Source organism: Mus musculus, chromosome 9 (assembly GCF_000001635.26).
Source record: "Mus musculus strain C57BL/6J chromosome 9, GRCm38.p6 C57BL/6J".
NCBI lineage: Eukaryota > Metazoa > Chordata > Mammalia > Rodentia > Muridae > Mus > Mus musculus.
The window spans coordinates 65,691,291-65,718,725 of NC_000075.6; the positions used below are offsets into that span (position 1 = coordinate 65,691,291).

General features: G+C 45.3%; 1 protein-coding gene across 2 annotated transcripts in view; it reads right to left on the bottom strand.

The window, feature by feature from the left end:
- Positions 1-287: 287 nt before the first annotated feature.
- Positions 288-27,435, bottom strand: part of Zfp609 (zinc finger protein 609) — a 135,987-nt gene continuing 108,839 nt past the window's right edge. Inside the window, exons 3-9 of one of the 2 annotated variants that reach the window (XM_006511007.4) lie at positions 14,801-14,888; positions 10,982-13,328; positions 9,532-9,898; positions 6,204-6,379; positions 5,742-5,958; positions 4,853-4,931; positions 288-4,404 (exon numbers count right to left, since the gene is read on the bottom strand). In XM_006511007.4, the coding sequence (XP_006511070.1) occupies positions 4,858-4,931; positions 5,742-5,958; positions 6,204-6,379; positions 9,532-9,898; positions 10,982-13,328; positions 14,801-14,888 (3,269 nt within the window). In that variant the 3' untranslated portion in view covers positions 288-4,404; positions 4,853-4,857. The remainder of the gene's footprint in view (positions 4,405-4,852; positions 4,932-5,741; positions 5,959-6,203; positions 6,380-9,531; positions 9,899-10,981; positions 13,329-14,800; positions 14,889-27,435) is intronic. The other variant, NM_172536.3, reaches the window with a different exon arrangement.

A 27,435-nucleotide genomic window follows, 5' to 3' on the forward strand; every position in this document is an offset into this window, starting at 1 on the left:
GGAACACACTGTGTTTCTTCTGCTACTGTATGCAGATTCTTCCTGTTAACAGCCAGTGAAACAGGCTGACTTGGAAACCATATACCTACCCAAAGAGTTCTCTGGCAAAAAAAAAAAAAAAAAAAAAAAAAGAGGACTATTGAAGCCCACCACTGACAACATAATCATAGTAAAGCAGGCAGCAGCACTTCATTTTTTTTTTTTTTTTAAAGCAACTTAGTAGAAAATTTGGGGGAGGTGTAGAAGAGGGATAGGGGAGATACGTGAAAGGCAAACTTTAGTCTAAATGTAATAACAGGGACATTAAAAACTTTATTCAATAAATACAACAAATAATTTAAAAATATACTTCAATTCCAAAGCCAATTAAGAAAAGGGAGTAGAAACAAAGGGGAAAGGGAAGAGAAGGTAAGGGAAGAAGGAAGGCTGAACATGGTTTGGCTGGGCTCTTTCAGACAGCATCACTATTTGAGTCTCAAAAGCTCTCACCAATAGATCCTTAGCCCTTGATATAATAGGGTAACCACGGGAGTCCAGGAGCAATCCTGGGACCAGCAGACTTCTGAGGCTAGGATGGATATAGGTAGTATGGGGTGGAGTGCTGGGCGAGGGTGGTGGGGGTGTGGGGGGGAGGGAGAGGGGGACAGGGCTGGAGATTTCCCACTTGTTCCTAAAAACCTTTCGTTCTAATGCCCAGGCAAGTTTAAGTAGTGCAAAATCTCAGGCAGAGAGCTCCCAGGTGCATAGTTTCATAGATGAATGGATGTCCCAAGCCAAGGGCCTCTGGGAGGCAGGTCCCAGAGCACCCAGGGGTCCAAAGCCACTTTGGTGAATGAGATCTAAGGGTTTAAAAAAAGGTCAGGATACAGGATCAGCCAGTGGCCAAGCTGGAAAACAATGCTGGACAGGAAGAAGCTACAGGGCAGGTGGGCACACTGGGTTCAACAGCTTGCTGTCAGCCAGGAAAGGGGAAGCTGAGGGTGGGTATGGAGCAGGGCTAGAGAAAAGACAGGGAAGCTGAGGGGGGAACAGAACAGCTAGGGGAGGAGGCAGCAGCTCAGCAGCAAACTCCAGGAGAAATAACCAGCAGCCCTCACAGATTTGTGATTGTCTCTTAAAAAGATTTATTTTCTCTTCTTGCCTGAATGTACAAAGGCAAAAAGAGTACAGTTTGTATATATATATATTTATATATATATATATAAAAAAACAAGGAACTTGGTAATGTACACTTTACAGAAGGGAAGAATCAGGAAGACTGAAATTAAATTCAACAGAGCAACGCCAATGGAACAAAAGCTATGAACAGCAACACTGTCCCTCCAGCCCGAGCCTCCAGCTTGCCCCAACCTGCTCCCAGTGGGAGGGCTGAGCACCAAGGCAAGCGGGTGGGCTGGGGCAGGAGGGGCTAGGGATAAGGCCTGGGAGGGGCCCATGGCAGGGAATCACTGGAAAGTTTCCTTGGAAACTAGTAATAAATGACAAAGGCCCAGAATAATGGGCCAGCTAGCTGCCCAGCTGAATCTTGGGGGCCATCAGAGTACACAGATAAGGTATATGGGGTAAGTGATGAGGCCTCAAATCTATATCCAATTCTCTAGCCCTTCTGCAGAACTAACTCCCTTAAACTAAGTCCCCCCCACCCCACCCTGGAGCCTGGAGAGAAGGTGCATGAAAGGATCATTTCACAGGGTACCCTCTTACCCTTCTATGTTTCTTTGACCTTGAGATGTGTGGAGAGAGTAGGCTTAGTGGAGACTACATGTACAAGTATAAGATGGGGAAATGAGGAAGTAGATGTGAGTCCTAAGCAGCAGCTGGCAAGCGGTAGCTGCCCTTCCTCAGGGTGAGGCCCCTACTTCCTATAGCTTCTCTTCCACATGAGTCCCTGGAGATCATTAAGAGCAAGAGCATGGGCAGGGTGGCTTAGTGAGAGGCTTGGTTTGGTGGTCTGCACCAGATCCTGTCTTTCTGACTAGGTGTGGAGGTGGACAGTTTTGAAGCACTAGTCAGGAGTTTCCACAGCTGGAGCTGTAGTGTATGTAATACTACTTCAGAGCGGGAAGACCGGACTCAGACTAGGGACCAGGAGGGAGGAGCTGAGAACACAGGGTCATTTTTCTACTGCTAATCTCGTTTCAGAGCAGCACCTGTTTTTCAAGGGGCACTTGGGTAGAGGGAACAAAAAGCTGACTTGTTTCTAACGGGAAGAGGGGAGAGAGACAGACAGAGGGAGGGAAGGGAAGGGGAGAGGGGAGAGAGAGAAAGCTGTTCCTTCTGCAGAATCTAAGGCTGTCTTGCAAATACAGACACACCTCTGTTATAAAATGAAAAAAGTGGAAAGGGCAGGAATGTGGGCCATGCCTACCCAGTGAAAAACAAAATTGCTCCAATGTTTTTTTTTTTACAATATGTACAAAGCACACTGCAAACCAGTGCCACAGATACATACAAAACACAATATTTAAAAAAAACAGGAACAGATGGGAGCATGGCTCTACTCACTAGTCTTGTGGGGAGAAGCATAATTAGGCGACAGTCACTTTCTTAGTAAGGGTAATGGGTTAGATAAGATGTTATCTCCAACATCTACCTCCACGAATGAAAGGGGGTCACTACCCAGACTCCTGCTGGGGCAGCATGTGGCAGAGGGGACAATGGTGGCGAGGAGGCTGTTTAGACAAAAGGATTTTCCCAAGTGCCCAGAACCCAACTCAAAAAAAAAAAACAAGGACTTGGAAACAGGAAAGGTTTGGAGGTCAGAGATGCTAACTACCAAAGCCTGATTATATACATGGAGGGTTCATGAGTTCTCGGGAGCTAGCTTCTCTTGGGCTTTGTGCTTAATGTCTCCCACCACCCCACTTTCCCAAAGAAGTTAGAGCCACCTACCTTCCTGCTCTCAAACTGTCACTTTTGACATTCTTGTTTCAAGCTCCCGATTAGCCTAAGCTGGTATCTGTGCATCTTTCTCTCTCTCTTGCAGTCCAAAGGGCAAAAACAGGAGGAAAGGGCTTCAAAGGGATGGTACCCTGCAATAGCAAAGACCTAAAAAACATCCCACATGCTGGGAAGACGTGACTCCAACAAAGCTAGGTCATCACTTTTTCCTAACATGACTTTGTAGCTCAGGAGAACAGAGAAATGCCTGCCACCTCAAAGCCTTATCCACTGTGTCCACTCTGACTTGGGCATATAATGCTTGGATATGCTGTTTTAGGGTCTAAGGAGCAAATCATCTCCCCTTGGCCAGTGGCCCCTAAAACATAAACGTGTGTTATAAAGACACTCCTCATATTGGCACGTACGGAGTTACAGAGTGAACTGTATAAAATCATGTACCTGTAGACAGAGGAACTGGGATGGATATATTTGTGACCCTAAATGAGGATACTCAGATAACTGAATGTCTCCAAGAACAGCCTGCCTTCTGGTTGCTGCTCTAAAGTGATGTGGCAGGCTCCAAGGTTACCCATGCTGGGAGGAAGTCTATTAATACTGCCTGAGTTGTAGAAGCCAAGCAGTAGAAGTGAGGTCAGTATGGGGAATCCCCCCTGGGAAAGGCACCAAGGGGTTAAAAAAGAAAGAGAAAGGACAAGGAGTTGGGGGATCTGGAAAGCAGCAGGAATTTTGGTGAGGAAGCAGGTTCAGTTTCACAGACTCCACTTATGTTCCAGTTCCTCCCAGCATCCCCAGGGAGCCTGTGCTGGTGCTAGAACCCCTGTCTTCCACCTGACAGGAGCACAAGACTCTGGTGGGGCAAGTGCCTTACTCTCCCCTTTACAGGTTAGGCTCTGAGCATTTATCTGTGCTCACATCAGAGGGGGATGTCTCCACACTTGAAGACCTTGTCTTCGCAATTACAGAGGAAACAGCTCCCTACTTCTTTCCTGAGATTCTAATTTCTCCACGTGCTGCCAGTTCCCAGGGCCCAAACCACTGAGGAGATGTGGAATCTTGTTTATGGTGGTAATGACAGTGAGGGGTATGGCTGCTGTGCTGTCTTCAGACTTTATCCCGTGCTTGGGGTCCCTCCCAGGTGTGTGTTGCTGCTCTGGCAGCAGACCAGGGGCTAAGGTAACAGAGCAGTCATTTCTCTGGGATGAGGCTGTGTTCTCTCAGTTGCTCCTATGCCTTCATCTCCATAGATGACCACAACAAAACTGTGGCTGAGAGAATAAATATTTTTGCAAAGTACCAGTTCTCCAGCTCCTGAGGAAGAGGGAGGGTCGGGGGTCGGAGGGTCTAGTGGAGGTGAGGCAGCCAAGGGTCTGCCTTCAGTCACGGTCGGAATGGCAAACAGGATGATCAACACCGTAACTGATGGTAAGATGGCACCTCCAGCATCACCTCGAATGAGCCAGTCTGGCCCATGAAGCTGACTTCATCTGGGCACTTGGTGTTCTGCGAAGGAAACACACAGATAAAACAGCTAATTGTGGTCTGCTGGTATCACAACCACAAGATGGTGCTCTAAGAAAATGAACTGGGGCTGGCAAATGGTTAGTGAGTAAGGGTGCTTGCTGCCAAGCATGAGATGAATTCCATCATCCACAGTTCGAAGAGGGAACTCCCTGTAAATTGTTCTTTGAGCTCTGCTCACAAGCACTACCCTTCACAGCAAAGTTAAAAACAACCCAAAAAGAACTGCAGCACCAGCTGGTGCTGGTCCTCCGCAGGCCTTCAAATGCACATAGCTTCACAAGAGGCTGCTGTCACAGGCCTGGCCAACAGTCTCCCTTTTCCAGATTACTGACATCACATAGTTAACCCTCACTTGCAGAGATTCTGTGGATCCAAGTAGCAGCTACCCCTGTTAATCTGTCACTGCAAATTAACAAAATCTACTTACCATTCTCACCTCCGGGGGGGTGGGTAGAGTGAGGGAGTTGAGCCTTGCTGGCTGGCAACAATGGCTGTAGAAGAAAGCCCTAGGCAAGCAGAGAACATATTAATATAGCACTCAGGAAGTCACCCTTCACAAGTTGGCTCGCTGTGAGGAGCTTCCCCTTAAATTTCCCTACCTAGTGCCATTGGATTTTTGGGGTACCAACAGCTTGTTTCTCTCTAGTGGTTCCTTACTCTGATGAATAATGAGAGCTCCCAAGCTCCAGGGAAGAAATAAGTCCCAGCCTAAAGCAAGGTACTTTAGGACTCAGCAGAGAGACAGGATCTCTGGATGTGTGTGTTGTACATGTGTGGAGGTCATAGGACAACTGAGTGTCATTCTTAAAGTGCCTTCTGTCTTTTGTTTGAGACAAGGCCTTTCACTGGCTTGGAACTTTGCCAAGTAGGCTAGGCTGGCTGGCCAGTGAGCTCCAGGGATCTGCCTGTTTTCCTCCCACCTGATCACTGTAGTTACAAGCACACACCACCACATCTGTCTTATCACATGGATTTTGAGGACTAAATTCAGGTCCTCTGTTTATAAGGCAAGTGCTTCACTAAGTCTTCTTCCCATTCCACCTTGAATTTATTTTTATATTACTGCTTCAACCTGAGTGCTGGGAATCTCAGATTAGAAATCTGGGGGTACCCAGCACTTGGGAGGCAGAGGCAGGCGGATTTCTGAGTTCGAGGCCAGCCTGGTCTACAAAGTGAGTTCCAGGACAGCCAGGGCTACACAGAGAAACCCTGTCTCGAAAAACCAAAATCTGGGGGTGAAAGATTCTTTGAGGGCAGGGGCCTTGTTACAGGCAGTACTACTGAAATGGAAACAAAGCTGGAGGAAAGAGCCTTACCTGCGGCATAGGGTAGGTTGTACTGTGCTGGGAGCAAGGAATAGCCCAAGTGGTGGTGGTGGTGGTGTGTGGACATCAGGCGCTGGGAAGGGGATGTGCGGGGCCGGTCGGCACTCCTGTCAGTACCTCCTGCTCCCGCAACACTGCCACAGCTGCCACCACCCCCAACCACCCCACAGCCTCCTCGATCTCTCTCCTGAGAATTTTTATCACTTATCTGGAAAGGAAAGGAGACATATCAAGACACTATAATGAGATATATACACACTAGTGATCTAACCAGTGTCCTATATTATGACTCTAAAACTGCAGGGTATCTACAAATAGAGGGAGTGCCCTTATGAGGCTGGTATCAAGTCACCCAAGTAGCATCTTGTCAGGGCCTGCACTTGCCCACTCCTCCCATGCTGTGGCTTCTACTCCGTGGTCTTTGGACAAGGACCTGGGCTGTCCTCCACTTACCGTGGGAGACTTGCTCTTGTAGTGACTGGCATGTTGCTGCAAGATGTCCAGGGCTTTGGACTCTGAGCTGGCTTTACAGCTCACACTGGGGCTGGCACGGGCCTTGTCAGCGTCCTCGCCACCTGAGACCTTGCTGCCATACGGGGAGAAAGAATAGCTGGAAGGCAAATAGGAACCTAGGAAAGGGGAAATCAAGCAGTCAGAGGAAATGAAGGCAGAAGAGACTGCTCTAGTGAAGGGTCAGGTGGCATCAGCTCGCCTAAGCAGTCCCAGACACTTTTAACCACAGCTCCTGGCTTCCTCCTCTTTTAACAAGCTAAGAACAGGTGAAGGGATAGCATATAGCACTCGGTTTACCAAAGCTGACTTCTCAGTTCTCCTGAGTTATCTCAGAGTCCTATGATAAAGTGGAAAGATCCAAGGAGTTAAAGTCAGACAGCCTTGGGCTGCATAACTGTAAATGAAGTGACAGCCTTTTGAGTTTCAGTTTATTATCAAAATGAAGATATTAGCAGGCATGACAGTACAGCCATAATCCCAACACAGGTGGTTGGGACAGAATTCTGCACTCAGTGTCAGCCTAGACTACATGAGATCCTGTTCTCCAAAACAAGGGCTGGTGAGATGGCTCATGGGTAAAAGGACTTGCTGCCAGGCCTGATGACCTGAGTTTGATCCCAGCACTCAGGCTAGAAGCAGGCAGACCTAGGTGAAGTTGAAGCCAGTTTCATCTATTCCAGGCCAGCCAGGATTACATAATGAAACCATGTTTTAATTGGAAAAGAAAAAGGGGTGGTGGTGGTGGTAGGCCAGGTGTGGGAGTACACACCTTCAATTCCAGTACTGGAGAGGCAGAGGCAGGCAGATTACTGAGTCAAGACCAGCTTGGTCTACATGATGAGTTCTGAGACAGCCAGGACTGTTTCAAAAAAGGGTGGTGGTCCTGGAGAGATGGCTCAGTATCTGGTAAGAGTACTTATTGTTCTTCCAGAGAACCTGTGTTCAATTCTCAGCACCCACATCAGGTGGCTGACTGTAACCCCAGCTCCAGCGGAGCTGATGTTCTCTGTAAACACTGTGATTACATGCATTTTTTCCTTCTCCCTCTCTTGCCCCTCACATACACACATTTATAAACAAATCTAAAAAATAAGCAAAAGATACTAGTACAAAAAGAACAGGAGCATATATAATGCTCTAATCCAGGACTAGGGAGGCAACAGTAAGAGGATTGTTTCAAGGAAGGTAGCCTGAATACAGTAAATTCTAGCATAGAATTTACAGAATCTAGTTCCAGCAAAGTCTTTTCCCAAACAAGCAACAGGAAGATAGGTGCACACACACCTGTAGTGTTAGCTGAGGCAGGAAGATGAGATGAAGGTCAGCCTGGGCTTAGATGGCCAGACTATGTCTCAGAAACTGAAGCTGGGCTGGAGAGACACATCAGTGGTTAAGAACACTTGCCTCCATTGCAAAGGACCCAGATTTCATGTCTAGCACCTCCATGGTGGCTCCACCTTTCCTGGCTTTCCTGGGTATCATGCATGCACATGGTGCACATAAATACATTCAGGTAAACATTCACACAAACATACGCAACCATGCTTGCATACAAGCACGAGGATCAAAGCTCAGATCACCAGGGCCTACAGAAAAGGCCAGGTCAAAGTGCTCATAGTTCTACAAGTGTGAGGGTACAGACAGCAAAACCCCTGGAACTCGTGGCAAGTCAGTCTAGAATAATTGAGTTTTAGGTTCAGTGAGAGACCCTGTTTAAAAAAATAAATCATGGAAGAAGATAAATGACATTGACCTCTGACCTACACACAACATGCAAATGCATAGAAACACAAGCTGGGTGTGGTGGCTATGCTTATAATTCCAGCACTTGCGAGCAGAGCCAAGAAAAAGGAGGAAAGCTGGTTAATTATAGGCTAACAAACAAGGGCTCCATAATATGACTGTCTCAACAATGAAGACAGAACAACAGGGAAAAATGCATAAATCATTTAAGACAGTGCATGGCCCAGAGACAAGCCTCAGCGGATGGAGCTTTATTTGTATATAGGTGGTAGGCACACTGTGAGGGTGAGATGATCTCCGTATCTGTTTGAAAAGCTTACTTGTATTCAGAATTTATCCCATCATAATGCCAGCAGAATGCCAAGACTAGTCTAGGAGGCCGGGAGCTGTAAGGAGTGAACGCTTAGGCTGATCTAATGGAAAACAGGGATTACCAGAAGCTGAGGATGGCAGGGCAGGTAACAGATGCCCAAACACAGACAGAGGTATGAGCTCTAGTGTACTGCGCACGTGGAGTGGCTATTACATATTTTATGAAGTGCTATAGAGAAGAACAGGGGGAATAGCATTTACCTTGAGTGGATCAGCGGACACTGACTGTGTGGTGAACGGCCATATCATGGCCAGGCATGGTGATGCATGTTTTTAACCCCAGCACTCAGGAGAGAGGCAGGTGGATCTCTACAAGTTAAGAGCCCAGCTTGTTCTACATGAGTTCCCAGGCCAGCCAGGGCTACAAAGTGAAATCCTGTCTCAGGTAAACAAAAATAACTAGCTCTCTCCCAACCCTCAAACCAACCAACCAACCAACCAACCAACCAACAAAATGGAAGTTCTGGATCTTACATAGCTCTTCAGGCAATAGAAATTAGTGTGTAGAGTGGAATATGAACATTTTTTTTTCCTAACAAGTTAAAAAAACATTTAAACCTTGACCCACTGAGAACTCATTGTCAGCGGTGTAAGAACTAATTTTTCTTAAGCGGAACCTGCTGGACATCCCTCCAACTGACTTCAAAATGTTCTCTGCATCCCCGGCAGCTTTCTGATCTCACAGCTGAGCACAGCCTCAAAGCTGAATGCCTGCGTTGTTCTGGTTTGAATCTTATTTGTCACATGTACTGCTCCCGCTGTATTAAGCTGTGAAGTCCTGGATGGAGGGAACTGGTCTCCCCTAGTTCTTCAGTATTCCCCACAGTGCCTTACATGCAGCAGAAATCAGAATGCATGTCTAAAGAAATTCCAGCGGAGAGAAGGTGGCTGTGGTGCACATGAGTTTTACCACTGATCATCAAAAAAAGCTGACTGTAGAAGCAACCTTAGCTGAAGTACGGGAGAGGTGGTTTTTCTGATTATAATTAGGCTCATTTAAGGTTAGAGTGGCAACTTCCCGTCATGGACACCTTATCTATAAAAAAGTCTGTCATCCAAGTCAGTCTCCCAAAGCCACACAGCAAAGAGCTCTAGACTGAAAAGGCGCTCCACCTCCCTTGCCCACGAGCACCACAGACAGCAGCTACTGTACCTGGGTAGTTCTGCATCATCACAGCAGGCATCCCCCGGTAGCTGGGGTGGTTGGGGTCATATGACTGGCTGTAAGAGTAGCCATGCATGTAGGGGATGTAGGACTGGTGCTGGGTGAGCGGGGAGGACACAGGCACATGGACACTTGGTCGGGGCTCCTTGCTCCCGAGGCGGGATTCCTCAGATGGGGGTAGCTTGCAGTCACTACTTGTGCTTTCCTTCCCGTCTTCCTTGGGAACAGAGTCCTTACTCCGGCTCCTGTCCTCCTTTAATTTTCGGTCCCGTTCCTCTTTCCACCGATCATCCTCTGACTTGATGTCTGAGTATTTGGCAGGATAAACATATGTCCACATTCGAGACTCCGTCTCCTGCAAAAACCACAGAATGGGTGCCGAGTAGTAGTACACATAAAAGCCTTTTCAAACCCAAGGTCTAAGTAGAAACATTAACAGATCATAACAGCACTCAAGGCGCAGTGCGCTTCTGACTTGTACAGAATTTGTTTACAAAAACACTGAGGAGGCAGAGGCAGAACCTACAGGTGGGTTCAGGGCCAGCCAGGAATACATAGCGAGACCCTGTCATGACAAAACACCTTCTCCTAGGAAACAAGATCCTAGGAGAGAAACAGTGACACCATCAGTGGCTCTTCTCTGTACAAGACTCCTGGGGCAGCGACTCTGGGAATACAAGTTGCCTCCTGCCAAGATGTTTATGGTGCTTTGCAGTTATCAGTGCCCCAGGAGGAAAGGGAAGACCGTGTGAATGTTTGCAACAGGTATGGGTATCTGCGGAGACCAGATGAGAGAATCAGATCCCCTGGAAGTGGAGTCACAGGAGGTTGTGAGCCATCTGATGTGGGTACTAGGAATAAACCAGTCTTCTGGAAGGACAGAAAGTACTTTTAACCACTGAGCCATCTCTCCAGTCCCATTAGTTTTAATTTCTAAATAATATTTATTTTGAGAGAACAGGGTCTTGCTAAGTATATGTAGCCCAGGCTATATAGCTCAGTGTGGCTATAAACTCAAGATAACCTGCTTTTAGCCTCCCAAGTCCTAGGATTACAGGCATGTGTTGTCATAGCTGACATCATAAATTCCTTTTTAAAGAAACCTGTGAGTGCTATATGCTTCCATTCTGAAACATTCTGAACACTGGGCTAGAAGTCAAAATACCCAGGTTCTTGTCTTGCTTTGCTAATGAAGTCTCAACTAATTGTAGACAACATAAGTTGTCTTATTAGTCCTTCTTCCCTATTTAAGGAAAAAAATACCTTTTAAGGAGGTAAAAGTGCTTTTTAAAAAACATAAAATGTACATGTTTACTAAAATTATAAAACTCTTCTGCTAATTTCAATTCTATGGAACCCCTAAACAAGACAATGCTGGTCTGTGGGGGCCAGAAAGTTTATTAGACAGCATCTCCACTTCCTTACATACAACAGTTACCTGTCGGTACCAGAGTATTGGATCCACCTCTGCCTGTCGGCCACACTCAGTGCCCGTCTTAGCCTCAGACGCCTCCTTGCCTAGGTGGCTGGCCTCACCCAGCTTCCCTTTAAGGCCTTCAGGGGGCTGGCTGGGGAGTTTTGATGAGTCATCTAACTTGGGAATGATGACAGACTTGGCAGGATCTGTCCCAGGCTCCTTGGCCTTGCCGGGCCCTGACTTCACCAGGTCTGTCAGGCTGGGAGCCTTGGTGAGAGTTGGTGGAATTGAGGGCTTTTGCTTCCACTCTTCCTTGAGCGATGCCTCCCGCTCTTTCAGGCCCATCTCTGTCTTCTTGTCCAGTCCCCGCTGCTGCTGCTGCTGCTGCTCCAGGCTCTGCCGCTTCTGCTGTTCTTCATACTGCTGCCGATAAGCGGTGTTGGTACTCAGGAGGTGGCTGTGGTAACTCTGGTCACTGTAGCCATAAGGAGGCACGTAGGCATACTGGTTGTAGTACAGGGACTGCATGTACATGTTGGGCCGCTGCTGGATGACGGAGGGCTGCTGACTGGAATTGCTCAGCTCCGGCTTCTTTTCCTCACAGACATCATTCTTTACTTTCCCTTCTACGCTCTCAGGCTCCTCATCCTTTTTTGTCTTTAGGGGCTGGCCCTCCATTCCTGCCTGGCTGCTTGAGGTGAGAGTCCCTGGGCTGGACTGTGCATAACCTGGAGAGTAGTAACTTTCAAAGCCTTGATAATATGGGGAGTCTTTGCTCTGTGGCTGAGGGGGGAACAGTGTTTTCTTAGCCCCTTCTTTAACCAGCTGCTCGGGGTCCTTCGACTTGGCACTGTCCACCTTGCCCTCCCCATCCTCCCCAGCATCAGAGATGTCAGAGTAGGCAGGGCTATTGGTTTTGACTGAGCTGGCTTCGGCTCCATTCTGGGTCACTACGTGGAGGGGAGTTAGGGGTTGGGTCGGGGTAGTACTATCTAGGCGGCTGCTGCCTCCAATTGAAGGGCTGGGGGCATTGTCAGTGAAACTGTAAATCTTATCAGCCTCAGCCTTGATACTAGCTAACCGGCTTTGGTGGGACTCTGAGGAGCCGTTCAGAAGGCTCTCCACTTTGATTCCATCTCCTGCTGCGTCTCTGAACGGGCTCTTACCTTCTTCTGCTCGGCATACCTTCCCAGGGGTCAGAGGACTTTCAAGTTCCTTTGATGAGTCCTTCTTTTTTTTGTCTTTCTTTTTCTTGTCCTTGGCAGGGGTCAGGGCAGGGTTGACTGTGAAAGGCTCTCCCATAACAGTGGGCTTGGGCTGAATGGGCTTGAGTTGGGGACTGTTGGGCATTGCTTGGACCACGGTGGTGGTCAAGCCTGAGGAGGAACCTGGGCTTGCTGCTGTGAAGGTGGCTGTCTGGAAAGTGTAGATCTGTTGTGGGGGGATGGCAGGGGCAATGGGGCGGGCTGATTTTAAGCTCTTGGATGGAATCTTTTCAGATTTCAGACTGGAGGGCTTTTTACACTTTTCCTTTTCCATACACTTCCTTTCCAAAGAGTCAAAGGCATCATTGCTTGTTTCATCCATTACCGAGGGCCCGTCATCAGAGCCATCATTGGATAAGGCTCCAGGGTCTGTGTCTCCCTCCCCACTCAGTTTTTTCTTACAGAGGCCTTTTGTGCTGAATTTGCTCGAAGGGGAAGGGCTGTGAGGCTCAACAAGCCGAACTTTGGGGGTAGCTGAGCGGGCAGGGGACAAGGATCCTTTCTGTGGGACAGGTGCACCGTTGCAGCTGAGGTCTGCATGGAGGGCGGGCTCTTCTCCATACTCACTGTCTCCATCAGCTTCCGGTTTGCTGTCGTCATCCGTGTGGGCGTGAGCTTGGTGGTACTTAAGCCCATTGATGTGCTTGTACTTTTTGTTGCAGTTTGGGTGGGGACAGTCAATCAGGACCGGGGAGGGACAATTTCTGTCCACAAGAGTGGGTTCTACCTTGGTCCCAGGGAGGGGCCCGGTGGCTGAGCCCATGGAATTTGTACGGACACGCTTGCTCCCTTTGGAGTCCTCTGAGCTAGAATTCAGCTCCATGTCTGAAAGAGGTTTGCTTTTCCGCTTATTGGCTGAGGAAGGGCTGGCTTTGACATCCTCAGAGGTGCTGCTAGCAGGAGGGCGGTGCTCTGAGGAGTTCTGGCTACCCCGACGGCCTTTGCTATTGGCTCCTGCTCGGGTCTTGCTGCTGCTGCTGGTCCCTTTGCTGTCAGAGGCTGCGGCTGCCTCACTGACAGGTGTGTTACTGCTGGGACGCATGCGCTTGCCTCTTCCTCGGCCGTTCCGCATTTCCAAGTCACTGGTGGGGGAGTCACAGAACCTTGGAAAAGGACAAATAGGACAGGATATATTACTTTTGTTTTTGTGAGGCAGGGCCTACCAGCATGAACTACACCCAGCTTTCTTTTTCTTGAAACCTAGGCTGGCTAGGAGCTCACTATAGTCAAAGCTGGCCTCTAACTTGCAGCAATTCTTCTGCCCAGCTTCCTTTTTTTTTTTTTTTGAGACAGGGTATCTCTGTATAGCTAGAGCTATCCTGAAACTCACTTTGTAGACCAGGCTGGCTGCCTCTGCCTCCTGAGTGCTGGGATTAAAGGCATGCGCCACCACGCCCAGCTTCAGCTTCCGTTTTAATAACTGGTTTCCTTTAGGAACCTGCACGGGAACTGTATTAAGAGGTAACCTCCTAGCATGTCATTTGCATACCAGTTCTGGAACACCCCACACCATAGTCTAGGCCTCTTAAGCCCTAGCACACTGGGTACTAACATCAGGAATAAGATATAAGAAGACATTGAGATATTAGTGTTTTTTTTTTTTTTTTAAAGAGGAGAGTGGCTTTCTTTCTTTATTTATTTATTTATTTATTTATTTATTTATTTATTTATTTATTATATGTAAGTACACTGTAGCTGTCTTCAGACGCACCAGAAGAGGGCATCAGATCTCATTACGGGTGGTTGTGAGCCACCATGTGGTTGCTGGGATTTGAACTTCGGACCTTCGGAAGAGCAGTCGGGTGCTCTTACCCACTGAGCCATCTCACCAGCCCGAGATATTAGTGTTTTTATTGCATTTTTACTTTGTGGTGCTGTTAGAGAATTAATCCCTAAGCCTCACAGAATATTCCAGACCCAGATGTTAATATTATCACACATTTGGAGACAAGGTATGTACTCAGGGTTAGCCTCAACTTCCTGTGTTGCTAAAGGTGGCTTTGAACGTCTAACCCTTCTGTATTCACCAGGGCTGGGATTACAGGTACATAGAACTATGGCTGCTTGAGATGTTTACTTAAAGATCAAATTTGCAACTTGAAAGTAAGGCCAGGCCCAGTGACTCACACAAACACCTGTAATCCCAGCAGTCAGGAAGCTAAGGTAAGATGGTCACCTTGGGTTTGAGGCAGCCTGCCTTATTCAGTGAGTTCCAAGACAGCCTGAGCTATGGGATGAACCCTTGTCCCAAAGAAAGGAGGAAGGGAGGGAGGGAAGAAGGGGGAGGCTGGAAGGAAGGAAGGCAAGAAGAAAGGAAGGAAGGGAGGGAGGGAGGGAGGGAGGGAGGGAAGGAAGAAGGAAGGAAAGAAGGGACGGAGGGAGGGAAGGAGGAAGAAAGGAAGGAAGGAAGGAAGGAAGGAAGGAAGGAAGGAAGGTGGATATAACTTGGGGTGGTGCCTCAAGCTACTGATACCAGCACTCAGGAGGCTTCAGTTTCAGGCCAGTAGTAAGATAAAGGTCTAACAGTTCACTGATTATGTGGGGGTTCAGACTGATATAAACTGTTCATGCTCACCTTGGGGGTGCCCAATCATGCCTTGTGCAGTCAAGAAGTGTACCTACATATGTCTTGTTTCTCCATGTCACATTTACCACCAACATCCCTGAAATCAAGAAGAAAGAAGTATGGGTGATACAAACCTTTTGGCCACTGCAAAGAATATTCTTTATCTGAGAAGTACTCTGGTTCCTCCTGTGGAAGTTTAATGCTGCTCTGGTACCCATGGGCGAGAACAGTTCCATGAGAAGGAACTGCCTAGAGTACTCCTGGATCCTTACCGATGAGCAATGGTTAGACTTCATAGCTTGATCAAGACAGTTTTTATTTTTCTGAAACAGGGCCTCATGGGTCCCAGGCTGTCCTTGAGCATTCTGAACCTCACTCCACTACCACCGAGTGTCAGGATGACAGGCAGGCCCAACACACCCAGATTTATGCAGTCCTTGGGACTGAACTCAGGGCTTTGTGTATGCTAGACAAGCACTCTACTGAGCTATATTCTCAGCCCTCCCTAGTTTTTGTAAAGACAGTGTCTTACTATATAGCTCAGGCTAGCCTCAAACTATCTAGTCCAGGATGGCTTTGAACTCATGATCCTTCTTCCCCATCCTGTTGAGTGCTTGGCTTATATGTGTGTGCCACCATGCCTGGCTTCATGCATTCATTTTAACTGTGTTAAACTATTTCAGTGCATGACTTAGCAGCAGCTTATATGTTCTTTGTTGCTGTTGCTGGTGTGCCGCTTAGGTTGTTTGATATATCTTTACTTAAAAAAAAAAAGACAAGTTTTAAAATCATTTTTGGTTATGTGTATATGAGTGGGTATGTGCACATATGACTGGAGATGCCTGATGAAACCAGAGGTTTTGGATCTCCCTAGAACTGGAGGTGGTTGTGAGTCACCTGATGTTGGGGTTGGGAACTGAACTTGGATTCTCTAAAAGAGCAGTATGTTCTCTTAACCACCATGCTTTTTCTCCAGTCTCACTCTTAAATGATACCACAATAACTTATTAAAAGGGGGCGGGGACTGTGGCTCACTTGGCAGAGTGCTCGTCCAGGACACATAAAATCCTGGCTCTATCCCTAGCACCACATAAACTGGGCATTGTGGCACAAAACTGTAAGCAAAGCACTTGGAGGGTGGTATTAGAAGCAATGTAAGTTCATGCTACCTTCAGTTATATACCTAGTTCAAGGCCAGCCTAGGATACGTGATACCCTGGTTCCTCAACCCATCCCCGCCAAAGGGAAACAAGGCTTTTGAAGATGTAGTACAACAATATTCCTAAATTCAAAAAGCAGTTAAAAAAAAATCCAGGCATGGTAGTGCACATCTGTGATTCTGACATTTGTGGGGGGTGGAGGCAGGACGATCAGGGAAGTTCAAGGCCAGCTGGTCTACAGAGTGAGCGCTAGGGCTTCACAGAGAAACTATCTTGAAAATCAAAAATGGGGTTGGGGGGTTAGCATGTGAGTGCTAGGGTGTAGCTTACTGGCGCGGTGCTTCCCTAGCACGTGCACAGCTCTGGGTATTACTAGATATGACTCCTAATTCTTCCAGACAGACAGACAGACAGACAGACAAGAGAGAGACATCTGGAGAGACAGTAGTGTATATGGAACAGTGGCATAGTACTTCCATTTAAGGAAGAGTGTATATTTTTCATTATAAATTTGTTTGGAGGGATAGGGGGCACATGGCGTGAATGGAGAGGTCAGAGAGCAATTTGTAACAAAAAGTTATCTCGTGCTATCATGCAGGTTCCAGGAATTAAACTTAGGCCTTACCCACTGACACATTTCGTAGGAATATCCTTGAATGTTTCTAAGAAGGAAGTGTGAAGCTAATGAACAATGACAAGAGGGATACTTCATTAAGAATGTTGTTTTAATTTAATTTATGTATATGTTAGAGTGTACATTTAGAAGTCAGAGGATGAGCAGCAAGTGCTCTTAACAGCTGAGCCTCAATCATTTTCTTTAGTTGTAACTTTTCATGCCGTATAGTAAAGTTTCTGTAACATAGTCAGATATTTCCATCGGTTTATTTACTGATGGCAATTAATGATATGTAGAAATTATTTACGTTTGTGTTATGTTTATTAACCTTTTTTGGCTTCTTAGTTAATAGTTTTCTTTATTTTGCTTTTGAGTCAGGATTGTAAAACTCAAACCCACTCATTATATACTCAAGTTGGTGAAAGGTAACCTTGAATTTATCCTCCTGCCTTCTCACCTCCAAGTACAGAAATTACAGGCATGTGCCACTATAAACCTGTGCTGGAGATCAGAATAAATAAAAATGTAATGAAGAAGAAGAAAAGGAAGAGGAGGAGAAGGTAGAGAAAGCTTGGTATGATAGTACCTGCCTTTAAATCTCAGCACTTGAGAGGCTCTGAGTTCTAGAGCTATGCAGAGAGATTGTCACTCCACCCTCCCAAAAAACGTAGTAGTAGTTCAGGCTGGTGAGATGGTTAAGTGAGTAAAGGCACTTGCTGCCAAGACTAATAATCCGAGTTCAATCCCTGGGACCAACATGGTGGATGGAGAAAAACCAACTCCTTCAACGTGTCCTCTGACTTCTCTAAGTGTGCTGTGGATCATACACACACACACACATACATACATACACAAATAGATAAACATGTAATAAAGAGATCAAGGTCACTCTCCACTAGAAGAGACCATTCCTAAAACAAAACAAAAAAAGAATTGAAATCAGAAACTAAAGTCCAATAAGGGTAAATATTTTATTGAAAGACTAAGAGAAGCCAGACCCTTCTGACTCTGGGATGAGCTAGCTATCTATTTGATTTATTCTTTTCATAGTACGTTCTTAGACTACCCGTTTCCCTTTCCCTTTCCCTGTGCTGAGTGACATGTAAGTCTGCAAGGGGACAGGTATTCAAAGGGAAGAAAGGACAGGGTTCCTATCCCCCTTCAAGACCCTGGCTTCTTAAGGGGATGGACTATCTTCTAAGAAAGTAATTGAACTAAATTTTACACAGAGACTCTGTTAAAACAAACAAACAAACCAACCAACTAACCCCAAACCCAACAGTGTCCACTGTTTCTAGACAAGGTAAGTCTCAGTCAGACAGGTACCCCAGTCATAGAGGTGACAAGCACAGCCTCACAGAGACACACACAGGTGGATGGTGCTATTTCTGTTCTTCAGACATCTGGGGATCACATGTTTCTAAGTATGACTTCTTTCTCCGTCACACTCTGCAAACCTAACAGTATTGAATGAGCTGAAGATCGGGCGGCAAGTCGAGAGAGCTGGCAACAGGGAGGGGAGGAGGGACACTTCTAACATGGAAAGACAAAATGGAGGCTTGTTGAAATGTCACAGGAAACACATTTGCTGAAGTGTAACGCTCTTCCTACGAGGTCCTAGTGAATAAGAAGAAAGGAAGGAAAGGAAAAAAATAACACTTTAAGACCTACTTTCTCCAACACTTTATAGACTTACAAGCTTTAGGGCAATAAAAAGTAAGAAAACAGGTCTCCATTTTTTTTTTTTTTGTTTTTTTGTTTTTTTGTTTTTTCGAGACAGGGTTTCTCTGTGTAGCCCTGGCTGTCCTGGAACTCACTTTGTAGACCAGGCTGGCCTCGAACTCAGAAATCCGCCTGCCTCTGCCTCCCCAGTGCTGGGATTAAAGGCGTGGGCCACCATGCCCGGCCAGGTCTCCATTTTTGAAGGGTTCTTATTTTTCAGTGTTCACAAAACAAGGAAAGCCTTGGCACAATCCCAGAGGGCAATTCTGTTACGAGTGTCTCTCAATGCAGTCATCATCACCTTTACTGACACAGACACAAGAAAGGGGCCAAGGCACCCCGTTCCAGCAGGACGACTGCAACTGGACCTCCCTCTTTTTTTTTTTTTTCTTATTTATTTTCAAAGGTTTTATGTGTTTTGTTTGCATCTATGTGTGTTACATATATGCCTGGTACCCACAGAAGCCAGAAGAGAGCACTGGAACATCTGGAAGTGGAGTGACAGACAGTGGTGAGCCACCATGTAGATCTGGAACAAGAGCAAGCAGAGCTCTTCATCACTGGGCCATTTCTGCAGATCCTGCTCATCTGTTTTGTTTTGTTTTTTGTTTTTTGAGACAGTCTCACTGTGTAGCCCTGCTGGCATTACAGAGATCTGCCTGCCTCTGCCTCCTATGTGCTGAAATTAAAGGTGTGTGCCTCTATGCCTGGTGGTGGCTGCTTCTGAGTCTTATTATATTTTACTTTATAAAAATGGTGTGTTAGTGTGCATCTGTATCCACTTGCAGAAGCCCCCCAGAGGGTGTCAGGTGTCCTCTTCGGTCATATTACATGTTATTCCTTTGAGGGAAGGTCACTCCCTGAACTTGGAGTTGATGTTTTCTCATAAATCTAGTTGTACAGTTTTTCTGTTTCAAGAATTAATTTCTTCATTCCTTTCTTCACTGTTCTCCTACTACCCCCATGCCCCCCTCACTTCTGAGTGGTGTGTGTGCACTAGGCACCAAATTCAGATTTATCCCTACTGAGCAAGCACTACACCTCTACTCCCCAGACCCCTGACAGGGTTTCTCTGTATAACAGATTTGGTTGTCCTAGAATTCAGAGATCCTCCTGCCTCTGCCTCCTGAGTGCCGGGATTAAAGGCATGTGCTACCACCCTTAACTGACCTGTACAAGAAGTCTAACTCTTTAAGAGGAACAACTGATGATTGTATAAGCTAGAACTCAGGGGACTTGGGCATGGCACAGGGAAAATGTGGGCTGAAAAAAATGAAATAGAACTGGATTTCTGTGGTACTTGGTTGGGTAAGAGCCAGCCACCCTGGCCTGTTTCTCTGCTCCTGAAATCTCTCAATAATTTCTTCCATTCCATTTCTACCAAAACCACTGGGGGTCAAGCCCTCATTAACTCATCCTAAAGACTATTTTAACATCTTTGAATTAGACAGCCTATACTAAAGACTGCAGGCTTCAGTTCTATCCGCCCAGTTAGTAAGCTATTGTCCGATTCATCTACTTCAAACACTGCTTTCAAGCAGTTAACTAACACATTAGTGATTATTTACATTCCATCATGTGCCAAGTACGACTTGGAGATTTAAAACAGAATTGAGATACATGGTTACTGAACTGAAAGCTTCATTCTATTTTCAGGGTACAGAACGGATAAACATAAAATCATTGTTAAGACTGACCAACTGGACTGGAGAGATGTCTCAGAGGTTAAGAACACTGTCTGCTCTTCCAGAGGTCTTGAGTTCAATTCCCAGCAACCACATGGTGGCTCATAGACATCTATAATGAGATCTGGTGCCCTATTCTGGCCTGCAGACATACATGCAAGCAGAATACTGTGTATATAATAAATAAACATTTAAAAAAAAAAAAGACTGACTGACCAACCAACCATAAAACCAACTGGCTAGATGTGTTGGAATATATTAGTCCCAGCTGCTTGGAAGGCTGACGTAAAAGGATCATGTGAACCCAGGAGTTCAAGGTCAGCCTATACAACAATACAACATAAAGAAGCCTTAGTCTTAAAACAAAACTAAAATTAAAACAGTCTCTCAAAACAACAAGACGCCCCCCCACCCCAAATATATGCAAAGGGGTTTGGGTCACAGCTCATAGTACAGGCTTAGCACAGCACATACAAGGTAGGTCCTGGGTTTTATTCCTAATACCAAACCCCAAATCATATTCTTTTTTTTTTTTTTGTTTTTGGTTTTTGGAGACAGGGTTTCTCTGTATAGCCCTGGCTGTCCTGGAACTCACTCTGTAGACCAGGCTGGCCTCGAACTCAGAAATCTGCCTGCCTCTGCCTCCCGAGTGCTGGGATTAAAGGCGTGCGCCACCACGCTCGGCCCAAACCATATTCTATGTGTTTTGGTAGCCATGGTCTGTGGCAGACCAGGGAAAGAGGGGAGTAGGAGACAAAACATAAGAAGAGACCACGCTGTGGTGGGCTGGGGCTATGGCAACACAGAGAAGAGGCTCAAGGCTTCCTCAGGCACCCATTCTAAACAAACTCTTGTGAGTTGCTACTGATTTAGGGTTATTGCATTCAAATAAGTCACAGACGATAAGAAAATTGTTTTGTTTGAGACAGGGTCCCACTCCGTAGCCCTGACTGGCCTTGAACTCAGAGATTCCCTGGTCTCCCAGTACTGGGCTTAAAGGCATCGCCACCACACCAGATGATTTGTTTTTATTTCACCTGTGTTTTGCCTACACTCCGGAAGATATGCACATGCGTGTGTGTGTGTGTGTGTGTGTGTGTGTGTGTGTGTGTGTGTGTGTGTGTGTGTGTGTGTGATTAGTGACCACAGAGGACAGAAGATCATCCCAGATCCCAGATCCCAGATCCGCTGGAATTGGAGTTGCAGACAGTTTAAGTTACCTTGTGGATGAAGGGAGTGAAACCTTGTCCTCAGGAAGATCTCTGAGCCATTTTTTAAGTCTCTTCGACAAACAGTTTGACCTTTGTGCTGATGCTCACAAACAGCTCCTGACAGATGATCCTCAGCTGATTAATGTTAGCATATAAAGTATATATTTTCCAAATCTGGTAAGAATATAGGCTGTTTTCAGCTGCCATATCACATACTTAGCCCATGCTCTATAGCCTCAGACCTTTTCACACACAATTTATGTTTTTTGTTGTTATATATTCTTATAAAGTGTATATTATTTTTAGTTCATGTCTTTCTTCACTGAGCCATCTCGTCAGCTCCTTGATCTCATTATTTTTTCATTTTTCTTTTTTTCTAGTTTTTGAGATATAGGGATTAGGGGAAAGTCTCAAGGATAGCTGTAGTGGCTATTCCTGGTTGTCAACTTGACTATATCTGGAATGAACTACAATCCAGAAATGGAAGGCTCACCAGTGATCCTAATCTGGATGCTGGGAGATACACGTTTCTGACCTCGATCTTGGCATGGAGTTCTTGAGGCATAGTGGCTATGAATTCCAGAAGATTAAGGCGGGGAGATCTTTGAGTTCAAGGTCATCTGGGACACAGCAGGTCCCAGATCCAGGCATGGTGGCACACACCTATAATCTGGGCCACAACTTCTGCTAGAGACCTACATAAGGACACTGGAAGAAGGAAGATCCCCCACCCCCTTCTTCGACTGCTTGCCTGTGGGACTGAGTAACTGCTAGATCCTTGGACTTCCATTCACAGCTGCTGCTGACCACTGTTGGGAGTTGGACTGCAGATTGTAAGTCATCAACCAATTCCCTTACTATATAGAGACTACCCATAAGTTCTGTGACTCTAGAGAACCCTGACTAAAATAATAGCCCAGGCTAGCCTTGAACTTGCTAGTAGCTTTGAGGTTCTGATCCCCTGCTTTCATCTCCCAAATGCTGGGATTATAGGTTTGTACCATCATGGCTGATTTGTCTTGTGTGTGCATGTGTGTTATGTATATGTGTGTGTGTGTGTGTGTGTGTGTGTGTGTGTGTGCACCATAGCACAGATGGAGGTCAGAAGTCAGTTTTCTCTACCTTGTGGGTCCTGGGGACTGACCAATCTATATTGCTATATTCTACTTAGTTTGTAATATCTATATATATCATTTAATAATCAACAACTAATGATCACTGATCATAACTATAATAAACTATCCATAGTTGGTGGCTATGAAAAAAATATAGAAACAAAAGTCATGGTTTGTGAGCTGGATGAGCGAGCAGGAGTGTGCTTGCTGCTCCAAGCATGAAGACATGAATTTGGATTCCAATACACACATACAAAGCCAAGCAAGGCTACAACACATGCCTGTAACTCCAGCACGACGAGGGAATACTGATGCTTGCTGGCTGCCAGCATAACTCCAGGTTCAGCAAGGGACCTCTGTCAAGGTGATAATGTGACAGTGATACAGCAGGACACCAGATGTCCTCCTGGCCTCAGACATGTGTGTAGAGGTACACGAACCTGTACACACCATACAAACATACTCATGTCTGTGTATGTACATACTAAAACATGGTCTCTCATGTGTCTTATATTCCAGCTGGGATACACACACACACAAATAATGACATGCTTTATGCACACATGAAGACAGAGTAGAGAACACCTAAGTGGTCTATACTAACTCTATCATGACATCGAGTTAGAGCATGTGCTGTTAAATTTACAAGAACTATGATAGTGAAGCTATAAAATAGCATTTGAAATGTTTTTAGACTTTGCTTTATTGTGGTGGAACAACCATACTGTCATCTCTATCTCAAGTTTCAACACTTAAGAAAATAAGAAGAAAAGGCTGTTGAGAAGGTTCACAGGGTAAAAGTACTTGCTGCTAAGCCTGATGACCTGGATTTGAGCCCTAGCACCAAGACTGTGAAGGAAAGAACTTGCTCTTATGTAGGCTGTCCTGTGACCTGTACAGTCACATGTTCTCCTCGCCACAACAAAGCATGTAAATACATGTGTAAAAAAGAAAAGGAGGGTAATTGTACAATCCATTAGTCCCTTGACACCTCTGCTAGCAATGTCATAGCCCTTTACTTCCCAGTCTAGAAGAAACTGTGGGCATTATTAAGAAGTTAAAATCAGAGATAATGTAGACTGTAGTAGCTTACCAATATACTAAGTTAAAACAACATTCTATGTGTGGTTTTTAAAACGTCTTTATTCTTTTTTTTTTTAAGATTTATTTTATTTATTATTATACGTAAGTACACTGTAGCTGACTTCAGACACACCAGAAGAGGAAGTCAGATCTCATGTGGTTGCTGGGATTTGAACTCAGGATCTTTGGAAGAGCAGTTGGGTGCTCTTACCTGCTGAGCCATCTCACCAGCCCCAAACATCTTTATTCTTATTGTGTATGTGGGCACACACATGTCATTGTATGTAGTATGTGGAGGTCAGAGGACAATCTTGTACAGTCAGTTCTTTCTTCGTACCATGTGGATTCTAGGAGTCAAGCTCAGCAGGTGTGCACGGCAAGTGCTTTTTTTGTGTGTTTCTGAGGCTGGGAAAGGGGGACTGAATGATTTTCTCTCTGATTTCACAGGGTTCATAATACAGAAAGAAAGAATGGGGAAAAAAAATAAGCAGATGACATTACCACAGGCAGTGTTTCCTGACCAGGTTAGGAGATGAAGAGGGTGCACTGGGCAGCTAATGAATATTCTAATCTGTCCAGGTAACAAGGTGCTTTAAAGACTTGTAAGATGAGTTTTTATTTTTGACAGTTTATCCTAGATAGGTCTCAACCTTAAATTTTTCCTGTCAGACCTCAGACTCCCAAACAGTTGGGATTATGGTCTGCGCCACCATTTGCTTTTTAAACACAAGGTCAACACAAGCCTTCTTTATGTAGCCTTGGCTGTCTTGGAACTGGTATTATGTAGATAGATTAGGCTGGCCTCCAACTTTCAGAGATCTACCTTCCTCTGTGTTTCAAGTAATGGGATTAAGGCGTGCCTCACCATACCCAGCAAGACTAGTAATAATCTTCATTTTCAAAAAATTTAAAATATTTGTTGTATGTACTTGACTGTATCTACCCTTATCCTGATTATTTTGGAAATCTGGAGAAAGATTGAGGCCCAAGTTTCCAAGTAGTATATGGATGGGTACTCAGTCAAGGAGACACTGTGTATATTTGGTACTAACTACAAATACTGTAGGTAATATGGAATAGTGACAGAAAACTGTAAACTGATTGTGCCTTATATTATGACCAAAAACTAAACAAGACAAAAACAAACAAACAAATCCCCAAACAAGACCAAATATGAGCCAAGCTCGCAGTAAATGGCTCTCTAACTTAGGAGAGACAAAGGGGGAAGGGTTAAGGGCTAGAGATCACTCTGACCCATATAGTGAGCTTGAAGGCAGTCTGGGCTACAAAGAACCCAGTGGCACATGCCTTTAATTCCAGTATTTGGGAGTCAGAGGCAGGTAGATTTCTGTGAGTTCAAGGCCAACCTGGTCTACAAAGTTCCAGGACAGCCAGGGCTGCACAGAGAAACCCTGTCTCAAAAAAACAAAAACAAAAACAAAAACAAAAAAACAAAACAAAACAAATCAAAAACAAACAAACAAAAAAAAAAAAACCAACCAACAACATCATCACCTCACAAATCTTAAAGGAAGCAAGGCTATTTGGAACAATGTGACAGGGAACAGTTTGTGTCATTCTGCCCATTTTATGGTAAACATAGCTTTACATGGTTGAACATGCCTGTAACCCTAGCAAACAGGAGGCAGATGAAAAAGTTCCAGGCCAGGCTGTGCTATATAGTCTGTCTCAGAACACCACCACCACTACCACCACCACCGAAAACAAAACAAAAACAGGTCAGTAAGATGTCTGAGCAGGAAGAGGCAAGCATGATAGCATGAGTTTGGAATCTGAGACTTGCATAGTAGGAGAGAATTAACTATGGAAAGTTGTCCTCTGACTTCTGTGTGTACACGAATGTGTGCACACACCTATGATCTCCCCGTCTCTGCTCTAGAGTGCTTGGTTGACAGTACTGTGCCACAACACCTGGATTCAAATATTCAAAAAAAAAAATGGGGGCCAAGCATAGTGTTGCACACCTTTAACCCCAGCACTGAGGAGGCAGAGGCAGGTAGATCTCTGTGAGTTCAAGGCCAGCCTGGTTTACAAAAGAAATTCCAGGAGAGTCAGGGTTGTTACACAGAGAAACTTGGATTTGTGTGGGTGTGTGTAGGTGCTTAAGGAGTTCAGGAGTCGGCATCAGATTGCCTGGAACTATAGCTTCAGGAAGTTGTGAACTGCTTAGCATAGGTGCTGTGGACAGAACCAGGCCCTGTGCAACAGGAGTACTTTTAACTGCTGAGTCATTTCTCTAGCCTCACTGGCTTCAAGGTCTTGATTTTTATTTATGTTTGCTGCCAGATGAAATTTGTTATATATTTTGGGATAATTATAATTATTTTTATTATTTTGTTTTTTTCGAGACAGAGTTTCTCTGTGTAGCCCTGGATGTCCTGGGACTCACTCTGTAGACCAGGCTGGCCTCAAACTCAGAAATCCACCTGCCTCTGCCTCCCAAGTGCTGGGATTAAAGGTGTGCGCCACCACACCCGGCTTGGGATAATTATTCATCTTCCTCTTCCACCATGACAGCAGTTTACAACCTGTGTTATGACTCCTGGTGTGGAGGTAGATATTGAATGACTCTTTTATCTTACATATCAGATATTTATATATTCTGAACCATAACAGTAGCAAAATTACAGTTATGAAGTAGTAATGAAAATAATTTTACCATTGAGGTTCATCACAACATGAGGATCTACATTAAAGGGTCACAGCATTAGGAAGGTCAAGAACTACTGCACTATAAAATGATACATTAGAAGATTTTAGAACTTAACTATTCTCACATGCTGAATATGTCTATTCAAAACTCAGATCCCAACCGGGCAGTGGTGGAACACGCCTTTTATCTCAGAGCTTGGGAGGCAGAGGCAGGTGGATTTCTCAGTTCAAGGCCAGCCTGGTTTACAGAGTGAGTTCCAGGACAGCCAGGGCTACATATATAGAGAAACCCTGTCTCAAAAGAACCAACCAATCAACCAACCAACCAACCACCACCAACAACAAAAAGATTCAGATCCCAGTATAATACAACTGAAGTTATGAGAGGGGTTCTCCAGGCCCGGCGATACACAAAGTACATATGTGGAGTTCCAGACAGGACACTATTAATTATATCTAAGCATCTTCTCTGTTACCTCACATTTAATCTTAATAACCCCACAGTACTATTATTTCCACTTTACAGGTGGGAAAATAGAAGCTCAGAGCAATCTTACACAACAAATTATTGAGGCCAGCCTGGTCTATATAAGACCCTGTCTCAAACAAAACAAAATGAGACCCAACTTAAAATGTAGCCTAATCAATCAGATCAGACCCAAAGCAGTATGCTCTGAACTACTGCAGCTGCCTCCCAAGGTAGAAACACACTTTCTCAGCTCTCAAGTGTTATTTCCTGTTGTAAAACACTACACATTCTATGGACTACAGTTGTGGACTTGTGTGAAAGACATCAATACCCATGGGCTTATTTCTGGCTGAGAAGCAGTTATTGATTTTATGTTTGACTGCTCTCTACTGGAAAAGAAAACAGCAGTAACAAGGCTGTACACAGGTGGCAAAGGCACAGGCGAAGACACAGGAATAAAGAAGAAATATTTACGTAAGCGAAAGCAACATAGGACAGAAAGAGGAAAAGAAAAGTAGGGAACAGAAACTCTAAGGTCAGAGGCGCAAAGCTATCCCTATAAAACATGTTGTGTGTCTCCCTTGTTCATGGGGAGCCTGTTGATGACATAAGAACAAAATGCAGGGCAAGCAAGGGGTGGAGCTAAGTGAGGAAGATGCTTTCTTAGCCGGCATGGGTTTGGCACTCAACATCAGGTCATCTTTATCCTAGTCCATGAGGTCAGCCTCTGTTACATAATGACAACCTGGGATACTTGAGACCCTATTTTTTTTTTGTTTTTGTTTTTGTTTTTGTTTTTCGAGGCAGGGTTTCTCTGTATAGCCCTGGTTGTCCTGGAACTCACTCTGTAGACCAGGCTGGCCTCGAATTCAGAAATCCACCTGCCTCTGCCTCCCGAGTGCTGGGATTA